The 15,149-nt window shown below is 58.4% G+C and overlaps 2 protein-coding genes and 2 non-coding genes across 4 annotated transcripts; 3 read left to right on the top strand and 1 right to left on the bottom strand.

Moving 5' to 3' along the window:
• Nucleotides 1-54: 54 nt before the first annotated feature.
• Nucleotides 55-1,613, bottom strand: LOC140644616 (histone H2A-IV-like). The gene is made up of 2 exons (XM_072847636.1): nt 1,219-1,613; nt 55-784 (listed from the first exon to the last, which is right to left on the bottom strand). The coding sequence occupies exons 1-2, from the start codon at nt 1,598-1,600 to the stop codon at nt 708-710; spliced, it is 459 nt and encodes a 152-aa protein (XP_072703737.1). The 5' UTR covers nt 1,601-1,613; the 3' UTR covers nt 55-707.
• Nucleotides 1,614-2,519: 906 nt separating this feature from the next.
• Nucleotides 2,520-2,592, top strand: TRNAK-UUU (transfer RNA lysine (anticodon UUU)). Its single transcript has one exon. It is a non-coding gene; the product is annotated as a tRNA-Lys (tRNA).
• A 141-nt stretch (nt 2,593-2,733) lies between these two features.
• On the top strand, nt 2,734-2,805 carry TRNAQ-CUG (transfer RNA glutamine (anticodon CUG)). The gene has a single exon. It is a non-coding gene; the product is annotated as a tRNA-Gln (tRNA).
• A 3,752-nt stretch (nt 2,806-6,557) lies between these two features.
• Nucleotides 6,558-14,815, top strand: SLC27A5 (solute carrier family 27 member 5). Its single transcript, XM_072847617.1, has 10 exons — nt 6,558-7,214; nt 9,399-9,608; nt 10,146-10,304; nt 10,976-11,100; nt 11,198-11,392; nt 12,102-12,192; nt 12,435-12,633; nt 12,727-12,824; nt 13,683-13,813; nt 14,417-14,815. The coding sequence occupies exons 1-10, from the start codon at nt 6,719-6,721 to the stop codon at nt 14,591-14,593; spliced, it is 1,881 nt and encodes a 626-aa protein (XP_072703718.1). The 5' UTR covers nt 6,558-6,718; the 3' UTR covers nt 14,594-14,815.
• The last annotated feature ends 334 nt before the right edge of the window (nt 14,816-15,149 follow it).

The following is a 15,149-nucleotide window of genomic DNA, read 5'->3' as shown; positions in this document are numbered from 1 at the left end:
CCCTATGGGGGGGGTGTAGCTCTCACTCGGGCTGTGCGGGGGGGGGGGGGAAGCTGTTGGCGGGGTGAGCGCGGCGCTGAGCGGGGTCCCCCGCAGCATATAGAGTGACGCGGTCTGTTTCTATAGGTGGGTGTTATAGTTTAGATACGTACCGATGTGGTTGAGGGGTGGTTGCGCTCTGCCTTGGGTTTTATTGCTCAAAGCGTTTTGGTTAAGCTGCCTGTTAACTGTTAGTCTGGATTTCAGGGCGGAACTGAGGCTGTTTTGAGGTGTTCAAATGCAGCAGCTTATAAAAAAAGTGGAATTTGAAGAGGGTAAAAAAGCCTCGTTAGCGGATACTTAATACCAGCGCTGTAGTTGGGTGGGGACTGATACCCCCACCCTATTTTCTACCTTTTATTTAGCGTTTATCTAGAACAGAGATGCGCGGGGACGCGTTCTTGCTGAGTTTGGGTGGGATGAATATCGCTTCGTATATTCATGTTCCGAGTCTCTGGAGCGAGGGTTTCCCTCCGCCGCTTCCAGCACTGCAGAGTGTGTGTGTGTGTGGGGGAATCCAAACAGCGCGCGGCCATTGGCTGAGGGAATGCAGCAGTGGGCCAATCAGCGCGCAGGTTTTGGAGCCGCTGTAGTGGCGTGGTGGAGAGGGTGCTCCGCGGGGGCGCTGCGTGCTGTTGCAGCCAATGGGCGGGTGCGGACTGGAGCCTTCATTTGCATAGCGACAAGCGACGTTCCCCCACCGCTCCCGAACGGGCCGCATCCCAGGAAGGGCCCCAAGGAGCCGCTGACAAAGCCAGAAGGGCAACCAGAAGCAACTTTATTAGTAGAAATTCGTGTTATTTCACTCGTTTTTGCTCAGCCCTGCTGGCTCAAGGGGGTGTCGATCAGAGTCCTGCAGCCTGCCTCTTTTTCCAGTGTTTTTCTTTTTAGTGGTTGCTCCCCTGCTTCTTTTGGGGCTGTTTAAGGAGTTTTGGAGTGACTGTGCTTTACTCGTGGGGGGTTACCCCCCCTTTAAGCCCAGACACTCCCACTGTAGTAGAATTAAGACCTGGATAATGATTAATTTGCTCATTAAGAGCCAGCCCCCCCCCACCGTGCTCCTCCAGCCCTTTTCCTGAAGCAGTGGGTGGCTCTGAAAAGAGCCTTTGGGTTTAAAAAAGGAGAAACAAATATGAAGGAAGAAACTCAATTTCAAAACAATAAAGCCCCTTCACTTGCCCTTGGCCTTGTGGCTCTCGCTCTTCTTGGGCAGCAGCACGGCCTGGATGTTGGGCAGGACACCGCCCTGCGCGATGGTGACGCCGCCCAGCAGCTTGTTGAGCTCCTCGTCGTTGCGGACGGCCAGCTGGAGGTGGCGGGGGATGATCCGCGTCTTCTTGTTATCCCGGGCGGCGTTCCCGGCCAGCTCTAGGATCTCGGCCGTCAGATACTCCATGACGGCGGCCAGGTAAACGGGAGCGCCGGCGCCCACCCGCTCGGCGTAGTTGCCCTTACGCAGTAGCCGGTGGACGCGGCCCACGGGGAACTGGAGGCCGGCGCGGGACGAGCGCGACTTAGCCTTAGCGCGGGCCTTGCCCCCCTGCTTCCCCCGGCCCGACATCACCGCCCGCTCCGCCGCAAGGACTGCGGGGCCTACCGCCGCGGCCCTGCCTTTTATATCCTGCCGGGGATCGAAACGCCGCCTTGTGATTGGTTTGAAAGCTCCTCACCGGAGAACCAATAGAACATCACCGATTTCTGGCCAATCCCAGCCCGAGGTTTGGAGCCGCCTCATTTCCATGCGGAGCGTGGCCAATCACCGAGCGGCATTGTGGCCCCCCGCAGAGGTTATAAAGGGAGGCTGGAGCCAGCGCAGCCCCGCGGCGGGGAGCGGGGTCCGGGCGGGCGGCGTGCGGGTGGACAGCCCCGGCGCAGGGCTGGAAGGGGGCGGTGGGCAGCTAAAGGCATGGCTCGCTCCTTCAAGCTGTAGGTGAATATCGAGGTTATATAAAGCGAGCCTTTTTTACCTCTCAAAGCTCTTTTTTATAGATCAATAGCTCAGCACAAGTGTATTCGGTGATGCAGGGCGCGGAGCTATCCCGCTCTCCCGACCCGACGGGGACTCAGTCCCGCAGCTCGCACACCGAAGAGCGGCTGGACGCTGATTGGCCACGCTGAGAGCCGGCGGCCTTCCCATTGGTCCGCAGGGGAGAGGGGCGGGAGAAGGTGGACTGGGGGGCGGTTCTCACTCAGGTCCGCCCTGACACTACATAAGGGAGCTCCGCCCTCTGCCGCCCTGCGGCTGCGGGTCCGTAGGGGCTCGGTTGCTGTTCCCCACAGCCCCGCTCTTCCCCCCCCCCCCCCCCCCAGCAGCTTTTTCACCTCGAAAAGCTTTAAAAATCGCGGGTTTATCCCCAAAAAGCTTTCCTTTCGGCCCTTCTTCCCTTGGCTCTCGGGGGTATTTGTGCCCCGCCGGGCGTTTCCTGGCAGCCGCGGCGCCGCGCAGCCCATGGGGAGGCGCCGGGGAGGTGCCGCCAGGAGCCCGGATAGCTCAGTCGGCAGAGCATCAGACTTTTAATCTGAGGGTCCAGGGTTCAAGTCCCTGTTCGGGCGAAAGCACCTTCTTTTTTTCCCCCTTCCCCTTATCCCCGCCGGGCTCCGCCGCCCCTTTCCGGGGCTCGGCTCCTTTGGTTTTTTTGGCGGCGGAGGCGGCGCGGAGGTGTGTGGGGCCCGGCGGGGCTGGCCGGGCGGGCCGGTCCCATGGTGTAATGGTTAGCACTCTGGACTCTGAATCCAGCGATCCGAGTTCAAATCTCGGTGGGACCTTCCGCTTCCTTTTGCGGCCACCCCCTCCCTCCGCAGTCACCCTGTGTGTCCCCCCCACAGCACGGACAGGGACGGGGGGGGTCCCTGCCCCGCGTCCCATCCCATGTGGGGACCGCGTGGGACACTGACGTGGGGTCTGTGTGCCCCCAAGTGTGTCACCCCCCTCCAGGTATGACATGAGTTGCCCCAAACGTGACGCCCCTGTGGGGACCGCAGGTGACATCCCACGTGTGACACCGCATTGGGGACCCCGTGTGACGTCCCACTTGTGACACCTCATTGGGGACCTTGTGTAATCCCTTCACCCCCCCCTTGGGGGACTGTGTGTGACATCTCATGTGACACCCCATCGGGGACCACATGTGACACCCCATGTGCGACAACCCCAGTGGGGACCCTGTGTGACGTCCCATGTTTGACACCCCATTGGGGACCTCGTGTGACACTTTCCCCGCCGTTTGGGGACTGCGTGCGACACCTCATGTGTGACACCCCATTGGGGACCACATGTGACAACCCATCATGGCCCGTGTGTGGCACCCAAGGGGTGTCACCCCCTGTGTGCCACCATGTGCGATGCTCCATATGTGACACCCCATCAGGGACCACCTATGAAGTCCCCTTTGTCTGCCACCCCCCTTGGGGACCACAAATGCCACCTGGAAAGGGAGGTGACCTCGTCATCCTGTCCCCAAGGGGAACTGAAAGGGACTTTACAGCCACTTCTCCTCCTCTTGTACCTCCAGCTGTGAGGCCAGGACACCGCCCCGCTGGAGCCGGGGCCCTCCCAGTCCCTCCCAGTCCCTCCCAGTCCCACGGCAGGACCTGGCTTCTCCTGCCCCACGTCCCCAGTGGTGGTGACCATCATCCTCAGTGGGCGCTTGGAGTTGATGGGGACACAGTAACCAGGGGCTTGGTGGCCCTGGCTGGGGGGGACAGGCCCCCCACCAGCCTCCCCCATGTCCCTTGCAGGCTGGTGACACAGAGCAGGGCACGGGGACATGAATATGGGGACAGGGACAGGGTGGGGGGCACCGGGATGGAGACAGGGGACCATCTGTGTGTCATCCCCCCCCAAATAATCTCCTTCGGGGCATCCCCAAGGTCGGACCTCGCTGGTGGGGACGGCCGGGCACGGGACCCGCTGCCTCACCCCAGGCCAACGTCCCCTCACCGTGGTGGCACTTTGACTCCGGTGACACCAACCCCGATAAACCGATAACCCCCCAAAATTGCAAAACCTTCTGGAGCAAAGGGCGATGCCCGGCATGTTTCACCCTGAGTTTTCCAGCAGCTGCCAAAAACCCGTTCCATCCCCATGATAATTTTATAGCCCGTGAACACCCAGGGTTGCAAATCGGAGGCAAAGGTGAGTGACAACAGCGGTGAGGCTGCGCTCAACCTGTTTGATTCTTTTTTTTTTTTAAATTAGCAGAAGGATTAATTATCCTGTCAAGAAGCAGCTTGCCAGGTGCTCACATCCAGGTTGGGGATTTAAACGGCAAACTTTGTTTTTTCTGCCGGTGAATAGGGGGAAAAAAAAACCCAAAAAACAAACCAGCCCTGTTTGTGCGGCCGTGTTAAAGGCGAAGCCGCTGCCCGAGCACTCGCACACCATTTGCGGAGTCGCGCACTCACCGCCCGAGACTTGAACTGCTCGGACCCGCGTCCCTTCGCAGCGGCAGCCCCACGGAGCTGACGGGTGCCCCTTTTCGACTCCTCGCTCACGCGCGCACTCGCTCTCGGGCGCTTCCTCTCCCCTCTGGCTCGACCCGAGGTTTCCGGAAGCCGAGTCTCCGATACGACGTACGCCAGATGAATTTATTGATTGGTAAAGCGGTGAAAACAGCTCGAGCTGGGTGCCTCTGGAGAGGGACCCAGAACAAAGAAATCCCTGGGTAATTATACCCGTACGATTTAAATTCCCCTCCCCTCAGGAGACGGTTCGGACCAACAGCAGTATTTGGGTCTGGGGTCTTCCCATTCTTCACCGGGCCCTTTCTTCTCTAGCCAGGCCGATTCTTCTCTTACCTCTACGGTTGCAGCTTCTGCTAAGGTTGAAGCCTCCTCATCTTTCTGCTTTGCCCCGGTTTCGGCTCCTTCCTTCACGCAGCCAAGTAAAAGTTCAGCGCACGGTCGGTGGAGCTGGGTGAAAGTTCTTGCGGCCTGAGGCTTCAACAAGCCTTGATACTAATGCTGAAGTGACGACTACTACAACCGTTTGCACGGGAGAAGGGGCGTGGGGTGGGCAAAATGCTTCGGCGTTGGGCGGGTCCTGCTTGGAAAGGGCCGAGGACATGGCCGGGTTCCAAGAAAAGGGGGGGGGAGTGAGCAAATTTTGTTGGGGTGGGGTTTCTACATGGGAGCACCAATAAAGGAACCGCCAGATAGGGTGATTTCCTGTTTTTTACAATGGAAGGAGAAATGCTGGAGATGTTTGGGGTCAGCTGGAGATGTTGGAGATGTTTGGGGTCAGTTGGAGATGTTGGAGATGTTTGGGGTCAGCTGGAGATGCTTGGGGTCAGTTGGAGATGTTGGAGATGTTTGGGGTCAGTTGGAGATGTTGGCGATGTTTGGGGTCAGTTGGAGATGTTTGGAGTCAGTTGGAGATGTTGGAGATGTTTGGGGTCAGCTGGAGATGTTGGTGATGTTTGGGGTCAGTTGGAGATGTTGGAGATGTTTGGGGTCAGCTGGAGATGTTGGCGATGTTTGGGGTCAGTTGGAGATGTTTGGGGTCAGTAGAGATGTTGGAGATGTTTGGGGTCAGCTGAAGATGTTGGAGATGTTTGGGGTCAGTTGGAGATGTTGGAGATGTTTGGGGTCAGTCAGAGATGTTGGAGATGTTTGGGGCCAGCTGGAGATGCCGGGGGGCTGGATGGAGATGTTGGGGTTGGATGGAGACACTGGGTTTGGATGGAAACATGGGGGGTTGGATGGAGATGTTGTAGATTGAATGGAGACGTTGGCGTTGGATGGAGACACAGGTTGGATGGAGACACAGGTTGGATGGAGACACAGGTCGGATGGAGACATGGGGGGGTGGATGGAGATGTTGGGGTTGGATGGAGACATGGGGGGGCTGCACGGCCACCTCCACCGGTCCCACGGGGGACCCAGGCATGCCTGCGTTCTCCATGCAGCGTCAAGCGCCTGATCAAGCAGGCTCTGCTCACAGAGATGCCTCCGTGTAGACCCCAACCCATGACCCAAAGCCAAGAGCGGGTGGATGGAGGGATGGATGGAGGGACGGTTGGCTGGACGGACAGACGGATGGATGGATGGGTGGTTAGATAGACGGAGGGGCGGCTGAACGGTTGGATGGATGGATGGATGGATGGATGGATAGTAGGCATGGTAGATAGATGAGGTAGGTAGATGAACAGCTAGGTGGGTAGGTGGACAGACGGGTGGCAGACGGACAGACAGAGGGACATGCTGAGGGACAGCTAATGTTTCCATACGGATCGGCTCGGTTGGGCGCAGGCAGACGAGCGGGTGCCGGCAAAGCCTGGCTGGATGGCAACCATCCAGCATCGGCGAGCGGCCTGACGGATCCGAACGGCACCAGGACGGACAGACGGACAAGCACCCTTCCTCTGCCGACTGGAGGGACAGACGGAGGGACAGAGGCAGGAGGGACGGGCGGCCGGCCGGCTGGGGAGATAATCAGTGCGAGTCGCTGCGGCGGTGCCACTCCACACCCCGGGGCGGGGCTCTGACCGCAGGGAAAAGAAAAGGTAGAAGGGAAAAAAAAAAAAAGGAAGAAAAGAAAATAAACCACCCTGATCACGGCAACGCCGGCAAACACGGCAAAGCCCCACCAGGCGCCGGTAGCCAGGGCAAGGTGCACTTGGGGCGGACCTTGGCCAACAGCACCCAGCGGGTGCCGCTGGTGACCGGCACCCCCGTGACCATGCCGGTGCCGGGGGCCATCACGGCGGTGGTGGCCGGGCTGGTCTTGCTGCTGCTGCTGGTGCCGGCGGCGGCCGCTCGCCTGGTTCCCTTCTTCTGGGTTGACCTGGTGGCCTTCGCCAACCTGGTGCGGTCATCGGTCCGCTGCCGGTGGCGTTTGAGCCGCCGTCCTCCCATCACCCTCCTCGATGTCTTCCAGGAGCACGCTCGCCTCCGGCCCCGCTGGCCCCTGCTCCGCTTCCAGGATGAGGTTTACACCTACGAGGATGTGGAACGGCGAAGCAACCGAGCTGCCTGGGTCTTCTCCCGGCGCTTGGGGCTGCAGCCGGCTCAGACCGTCGCCGTCTTCCTCCCCAACGAACCCACCTACGTCTGGACCTGGTTGGCGTTGGCCAAGCTGGGCTGCCTCATGGCTTGTCTCAACTGCAACGTGCGGGGTCGGGCGCTGCGGCACGCGCTCGCCGCCGCCCGGGCCACCCTCGTCCTCGCCAGTCCGGGTGAGTGGCTCCCAGCCAGGGGTGGGGCAGGAATTTGGGGTGCTGAGAGGACCCAGGCGTCGGGGTGGTTCCCCTCCTCTCCCGCTGCTCCTTGCGTCTTCCCCCCCCCGCCCCCCCGCAGGTGTGGGATTGCTGGCGTGAGGCGGTGCTGTGCGTGTCAATGCTTGCGCGTGTGTTTGCGTGGGTGTCGGTGGCAGCGCTTGTCAGTGCCCGTGCGTGTGTCTGCACGCGTGTCAGTGCCTGTACATGTGTCTGCACGCGTGTCAGTGCCTGTGCATGGATTTGCATGGGTATCAGTCTCTGTACATGTGTCTGCATGCATGTCAGTGTCTGCACATGTGTCTGCACATCTGTCAGTGTCTGTACATTTGTCTGCATGCGTGTCAGTGTCTGTACATGGATTTGCACACGTGTCAGTGTCTATACATCTGTCTGCACGCGTGTCAGTGCCTGTGCATGGATTTGCACGGGTGTCAGTGCCTGTACATGTGTCTGCACACGTGTCAGTGCCTGTGCATGGATTTGTGCACGTGTCAGTGTCTGTACATGTGTCTGCACATGTGTCAGTGCCTGTACATGTGTCTGCACGCATGTCAGTGCCTGTGCATGGATTTGCATGGGTATCAGTGTCTGTACATGGATTTACATGGGTGTCAGTGCCTGGGCATGCGTCTGCACGTGTGTCAGTGTCCGTCCATGGATTTACACGTGTGTCGGTGCCTGAGCATGTGTCTGCACGTGTGTCAGTGTCTGTCCATGGATTTACATGTGTATCGGTGCCTGGGCATGTGTCTGCACGTGTGTCAGTGCCTGTGCACGGATTTGCACACGTGTCAGTGTCTGTCCATGGGTCTGCAGGCATGGCAGCGTCTGTACATGGATTTGCATGCGTGTCAGTGTCTGTGCACATGTTTACACATGTGTCAGTAGCTGCATGTGTGTCTGCACATGTCAGTGTCCATGCACGGATTTCCATGTGTGTCAGCATCCATATACGTGCTGGCATATGTATCAGCGTCTATACATGCATTGGCATGTATGGCAGGGTCAACGCATGCATTTGCACACGTGTCACTGCCTGCGCATGTCTCTGCACACGTGTCGGTGCGCATACATGCATTTCCATGTGTGTTGGTTTCTACGCGTGCATTTGCACACGTGTCAGTGTCTTTGCATGCATTTACACGCGTGTCAGCGCCCATACGTGCTCTTGCACACACGCCTGCGGCACGCGTGTGGGTGCGAGGCACGGTGGGGCCCTTCTCCCTGAGCGTGCGAGAGGTCGGTCACGATGGGGCTCTATTTGCGCCCTCCCCCCCCTCGCCTGACGTGGGCACGGCTGCTTGTGCGGCCCTTCGCACACGCGTGTGCAACGCCCCGGTGAGCGTGTCGGGGTGCGCTGGCCGTGTCAAGGCCACGGGTTAATCATCACCAGCCCTTTCCCGGGGTAAAGGTCCTTTCTTTTTTTGCGTCACGTTTTCGGGGGAAGGAGATAGGAAAAAAATAAAAAATAAAAAATCAGGGCAGGAGGCGGCTGGACCCCCTGGGACCCTCGGGGTGCCCGTCCGGGGGGGGCTCAGGGTGCCCCTGGGGGCACCCATCGGATCGCGGCACCCTTAGGGGATGCTCCAGGTGCCTCTCTGGGGTGATCGGGGAGCCCTTTTGGGGGGCTTCGAGTGCCCGGTTGGGATCCTTGGGGTGCCTGTTTGGGATGCCCATGGGGGCTGTCTGGTCAGGACACCCCTTTGGGGGGCTCAGGGTGCCCCTCGGGGGTGTATGGGGTGCCCGGGTGATTGGGGAACTCTTTTGGGGGGCTTCGAGTGCCCAGCTGGGATCCTCGGGCTCCTGTATGGGGTACTCCGGGTGCCAGCCCTGTCTGGGATCCTTGGAGCACCCATCCAGGACGCCCACCCGATTGAGGTCCCTGTTGGGGTGCACCCAGTGCCCACCTGGGGGTCCTTTGGGTGCCCGTTCGGGATGGATGAGGTCCCTACCCGATCAAGGGGTGCATTGGGGGGGCCCATCTGGGATCTTCGGGGCACCCAGCCCTGATGCCTGGGGTGCCCACGGGATTGGGGTGCCCATCTGGGGGTACATCAGGTGCCCATCCCTGACCCTTTGGGTTCCCCTCTTGGATGCTCATCCATCTGGGGACCCCCACCGCGTCCCCCCCTCTCCCCGCAGAGCTCCAGGCCGCCGTGGAGGAGGTGCTGCCAGCCCTGCAGCACGACGGCATCCGTGTCTTCTACCTGAGCTTCACGTCGCCCACGCCGGGCGTCGAGGCCCTGCTGCCCGCCATCGAGGAGGCCTCTGATGAGCCCCTGCCAGCCCACCACCGTGCCGACATCACCGCCAACTCCAAGGCCATGTACATCTACACCTCCGGCACCACCGGTGAGGCTGTGGGGACACAAACCCCAAAGGCAGGAGGGTCTGCTCCTTGGAGAACGGCGACTGGGAGGGTTTGGGTGCGATGGGTGAGGAGCCAAAGGAGGTTGGTCCCCCGTGGGTTGTGTGGGCAAGGTGGTGCAGGTGATATTGGGGAGGTTGGAGGGGTCTTCGGGAGGTCTTTCTCCAACCCCGACCATCGTGGGGACACCCGGGCCAGGTTCCTCCTGGCTGTGTCCATGCGAGGGTTGGGTATCTCCAGGGATGGAGACCCACCATGTTCCTGGGTCTGTCCTCGCTGGGACAGGGTGGGGTGGGACCTCCCTCATCCAACCCTCAACCCAAACCAGATCCCACCCCAACCAACACGGGTGCATCTGGATGAGGTTCCTCATGGCTCCTCCCAGCAAGGTCTGGAGACCTCTAGGGATGGAGACCCACCACCCTGAGGGAAGAGTTTTGCCCTCCCATCCCACCCCTCATCCCCCATCCCACACGACCACCTCCAAGCAGGACATTTCCCACCCTCTGCTCCCCCCCCAGGACTGCCCAAGGCAGCGGTGATCACAGAGATGAAGCTGATGATGGTGGCCAACCTGGGTCGGCTCTGTGGCCTGCGGCCTGATGACGTCGTCTACACAACGCTGCCGCTCTACCACTCGGCTGGGCTGCTCGTCGGGGTGGGAGGGTGCTTCGAGGTCGGTACGTACCCCACGTGGCCCGACCACCATAGGGAGGGGGTGCAGGCAAGGACAGGCAGAGAGCGGTGTTGGAGATGGATGGATGGAGAAATGTGTGGGGAGAGGGAAGAGGAAGAAGGGAGAGAGGGAGTTGTGTCCATCGATGGGTGAAGGAGGGCTAAACAGATGGACGGACATTTTAGATGGACGGACAGATGTTTTATGGAGAAGGATGTTTTATGGAGCTGGACGGACGGACAAATGTTTTATGGAGAGGGATGTTTCAAGGAGATGGACAGATGGACGTGCTATGGAAATGGATGGATGGATTGGATAGAGATTTTTTTATATATATAGGGATGGAGAGACTTTTTCTGGAGATGGACTAAAGGATGATGGAAAAACGTGAAGATGGAGAGAAGAAAAGGAAAGAAGAGAGAGGAGAAAGATCTCTCTAGCGATAAATGGATTAGTGGGGGGATGGATGGCGAGATGGACGGACAGATGACAAGACGTGTAGGGATGGAAAAGGAAAGAGTGGGCTGAAAAGAAGACAGAAAAGGAGAAGGGTTGTAGCTAACGGGTGACCGTGGGGTGAACGGACAGGACAGATACTCATGGATGGATGGAGAAAAGGGAAAAAAAAGAGAGGAACAGGAGAGGGGTGACCATCACCCCGTCGTGTCCCCCCAGGAGCCACCTGCGTCCTACGGACCAAGTTCTCCGCCTCCCAGTTCTGGGATGACTGCCGCCGCTACAACGTCTCCGTCATCCAGTACGTGGGTGAGCTCATGCGTTACCTCTGCAACGCACCCAAGGTAAGGTCCCACCAGCCTGAAACCCACCCCGGGGCGGGGGAGAGGGCGATGCCGCGCGGCGCGCACCGAGACGGTCCCTCCCTCTGTCACCCTGCAGCGCGCCAATGACCGGGAGCATGGGGTGCGCTTGGCTTTGGGCAACGGCCTACGGGCAGAGGTGTGGAAGGAGTTCCTCCAGCGCTTCGGGCCCATCTCCATCTGGGAGTTTTATGGGGCCACCGAGGGCAACGCCGGCTTCATCAACTACACCGGCAAGATCGGGGCCGTGGGCAGAGCCAACGTGTTCCTCAAGGTGAGCCATCGGTGATGACGATGGTGGGGGGAGCAAACACTGCCTTGGGGAGACCAATACTGCACCTCAAGTTGGGTTGATGCCAAGAGCGGGGGTCTCCAGGATACCCTCTTTGTGGTGGCGCAAACGGGGACCTCCCTGGGGAAGCCAACGCTGGCCATCAGGTTGGGCTGATACAAAAGCAGGATCTCCAAGATCCCCTCTTCACATCCAAAAGGAGTCCCCTCCACCTGGTTGGCCAACATTGACTCAACAGCGTTGACTCAAAGTCTAGTTCCGGAGTGTCCATGGTGACCTGGACATCTCTATAGCCCCGAGAAAGGCCACTTGGCTGTCACTTCTCAGTCCCCAACCACCCATGTGTTGAGCAAAAGCTGCAAAAATAAGGTTTTCTCCAACCTTTTCCCACAGTTGCAGCATTCTCCTACGGGTCTTTGATTTGAAAGATATCACGATGAGTTTGGTCAGTGGTTGAATCTATTAGATTAAATCTTATTTAAATATAAAGGGCGATTAGCTCGGATGAAAAACAAGTGGCTACCCAGGACGGTGGGATTTGGGGCAGGGCGGGGTGTGTTTCTGTGGGTTGTAGTGAGCGAGTAACGGAGGATCGGACCTGGCACTGGAAGGAAAGTCTTCTCGCTCTTTTAAATCCCCGCGTTCTCTTCCACCCACCAGTTTCTCTCTTTGTCCCTCTTCTGCCCTCCAGAGTTTTGCTCCGTTTGAGCTGATCAAGTACAACGTGGAGGAGGACGAACCCGTACGTGATGAACGAGGTCTCTGCATCCGAGTCCGCCCCGGTAAGAAGAGATGAGCCTTACGAGGGCCTTTTTGGGAGAAAAGTGGGGTAGACAGAGGGTTGAGACGCATCAAAGCCACCTCTTCATCCTTATCACCATCATCTTGGGGGTGGGAAGCCACCAGAAACCCCTCAAAGAAACAGGACCATCATCCCTGAGCACCCAGTAGGGCATGGAGGTGACATTCCCCAGCACTGAGGCAGTTGCTGACCGGCCTCCAACCCTCCTTTCCCTCCCCGAAGGTGAGACGGGCCTGCTAGTCATCAAAATCACCAAGAACACCCCTTTCCATGGCTACACGGGCGATTCCCAGAAGACAGAGAGGAAGGTCTTGAGGGATGTCTTTGTCAAAGGTGACAGCTTCTTCAACAGCGGTGACCTCCTTATGATTGACCAGGAAAGATTCGTCTACTTCCAGGACCGTGTGGGAGACACTTTCCGGTAACTCTGATGCTCTCACACCCACGTCTGCGTGGGCAATGTCACCTGCCAGCCCAAATCCTCCCTCACAGCTTCAGCCCTTCTCTTCCCTAGTTGGAAAGGCGAGAACGTGGCCACGACAGAGGTGGAGGCCACTCTTGCCATGGTGAACTTCATCCAGGAGGTCAACGTCTATGGAGTGTCCGTGCCGGGTGAGTACTGGGTGGTGCGTGGATGAGTTGGACCAAAATAAGAATCTGGTGATGTTTCAGCCACGTGATGTGTCCCCAAATGGTCTGAGTGGTCATTGAGAAGCCTAAAGTAGAATAGAATGGAAGGGACCTACAATGATCATCTAGTCCAACTGCCTGACCACTTCAGGACTCATTGACCCAAAACAAAGAGTCCAGTATTGTTTTGGGCTCATGATTACTGCCACAATGGTCCAAACAGCCACCAAGAAGAGTAGAACAGGACTGGGTTGCCCAAAAGCAGCATCTAGTGGTGTCTGTGGCAAGTAACATGGCCAGATAATGGTCCAGCTGACCACCAAGGCGGCTAAAGTAGGACTTACTGACCCCAAATAAGTTTCTGGCATGGCTTTGGCACACAATGGGCTCCTGTAAAGGTCTGAGTGGCCACCAGGAAGGTTAAAGGGGAACTTGATTTCCCAAACCAGGTGTCCAGCATTGTTCTGGGCATGCAACATGCCCCTGCAATGGTCCAAGTAGCCACCAAGAAAAGTAAAATGGGACTCGTTTGCCCAAAAGCAGCATCTGGTGGTGTTTTGGGCAACTGACATGTCTCCATGATGGTCCGTGTGGCCACCAGGAAGAGTAAAAGGGGACTCAGTTGCCCAATGTAAGTGTGTCTGTTGTTTTGGGTGCATGATGTGCCCCCGTCATGGTCCCAGCAACCTCCAAGAAGGCTCAAGTGGGACACATCCACCCAAAATAAGTGTCCAACGTTGCTTTGGGCACGCAACAGGTCCCCATAATGGTCCAATTGGCCACCAAAAAGAATAAAATGAGACTCGGTTGCCCAAACTAACCTTCCGGCGTTCTTTGCAGGGTGCGAGGGAAGGTGCGGCATGGCAGCCATCCGCCTGAAGGCCGGGGCGAGCTTCGAGGGCGAGAACCTCTACGCCTTCACCGGGGACACGCTGCCCGGCTACGCCGCCCCCCGCTTCGTGCGGATCCAGGTCAGCGGTCCCAGCTTCACCCACGCGTCAGGGTGGCTTCTGGGGGACGGGTCGGTTTTTTTAGTCCTCTTGCCAAATTAGTCCTTTGGACGAAGGGCGATTCGGCAGCGCGGGCGCCAGCGCCCACTTCCAATGACTGTGTCGGCGTCCCCCCCTAGCTTCCGATGACGGTGCCAGGGTCACCCTGTTGTTGATGGCACTGTCCATCCATTTCTGGAGACGGTGACAGTCACCCAATATCAATGACATCAGGGTCACCCTGTGCTGATGACGGTGTCAATCCACCTTTCCGACGATGGCGTCAAGGTCCCTCCTTTTGTCACCCTGCGCCAACGGGTGGTCACCTTGTGCCAGTGACACCGTCCAGGTCCCCCCCAATTCCGATGACACCATCTGCGCCCCTGTGCCGATGACGCAGGGGGTCACCATTTCCAATGATGGCACCTGAATCCCCCCGCGCTGATGACGGCGTTGGTCCCTCACGTTGCCGATGACAGCGTTGAGGTCCCCCCATTTCTGATCACGGTGCCAGTCACCCCACGCTGGTAACACCGTCCATCACCCCCCCTGCCCCATTTCTGATGACACCGTCCATCTCCACAGGACACCCTGGAGATCACGGGGACCTTCAAGCAGTGCAAAGGCAACCTTGTCAAAGAAGGCTTTGACCCCAATGTCATCAAAGACCCCCTCTTCTTCCGCGATGACAAGAAGAAATCCTACGTGCCTCTAAACCCCGACATCTACGCCGCCATCCTGGACATGAAGCTCAACCTGTAGAAGGAACCACGCCACGCCGGGGTCTCCCTGATGGCCTGGGGCGATAATTACCTCGGGGCAATTAGCAAGGCCAATTTGGGGCTAATCAGGCGGTTTTCGCTTCCTTCGGGGAGTTTTTAACGGTGTCTGAGCGCAACAAGGGTGACGGGCTGGTCTCGGCGCTCGCTATCCCGCCCCAGTGCCTTCATGCCATGCCGGTTGCGGAAATTAAAGCCTTCATTCCAATTATTTGGGTCCAGGTGGGCGCTGGGTTGATGAGGGCCGTTTTCTGGGGACTGACCCGCTCCCTTTCCCTTCTGGAGGGGGCAGATGGTGCCCAAAATCCTCCCCGCTGCCGGGAAGGGAACATTTCCTCAGCGCTGGCCTCTTCCTTGCCTGTGGGGCCAACTCTGGAGATGTATCAGGCCCCAAAACTCTCGTTTCCCACCCAGGGCTCTTTGAGCCCCTTTAGCTCATCAGTCTGGAACAAAACTCAATTTATTTCTCCCTGACTCAATTTTCTGCCCGATCACTGACCTAAACCGGCTCGGAAAGGCAGCCTGGGCTCCCCCAGACA

This window comes from Ciconia boyciana, chromosome 28 (genome assembly GCF_034638445.1).
Source record: "Ciconia boyciana chromosome 28, ASM3463844v1, whole genome shotgun sequence".
In the NCBI taxonomy this organism is placed as follows: Eukaryota; Metazoa; Chordata; class Aves; order Ciconiiformes; family Ciconiidae; genus Ciconia; species Ciconia boyciana.
This window is presented reverse-complemented; position numbering and strand designations above follow the sequence as displayed.

What these genes read in the sequence shown, in the direction of transcription:
- LOC140644616 (XM_072847636.1), bottom strand. Translation starts at nt 1,600, where the DNA reads ATGTCGGGCCGGGGGAAGCAGGGGGGCAAGGCCCGCGCTAAGGCTAAG. An exon ending in CGAGAGCCACAAGGCCAAGG is followed by an intron (nt 785 to 1,218) that starts GCAAGTGAAGGG and finishes TGGCTTTGTCAG; the next exon opens with CGGCTCCTTGGGGCCCTTCC.
- SLC27A5 (XM_072847617.1), top strand. Translation starts at nt 6,719, where the DNA reads ATGCCGGTGCCGGGGGCCATCACGGCGGTGGTGGCCGGGCTGGTCTTG. An exon ending in GAGCCAACGTGTTCCTCAAG is followed by an intron (nt 11,393 to 12,101) that starts GTGAGCCATCGG and finishes TCTGCCCTCCAG; the next exon opens with AGTTTTGCTCCGTTTGAGCT. An exon ending in CGTGTGGGAGACACTTTCCG is followed by an intron (nt 12,634 to 12,726) that starts GTAACTCTGATG and finishes TCTCTTCCCTAG; the next exon opens with TTGGAAAGGCGAGAACGTGG.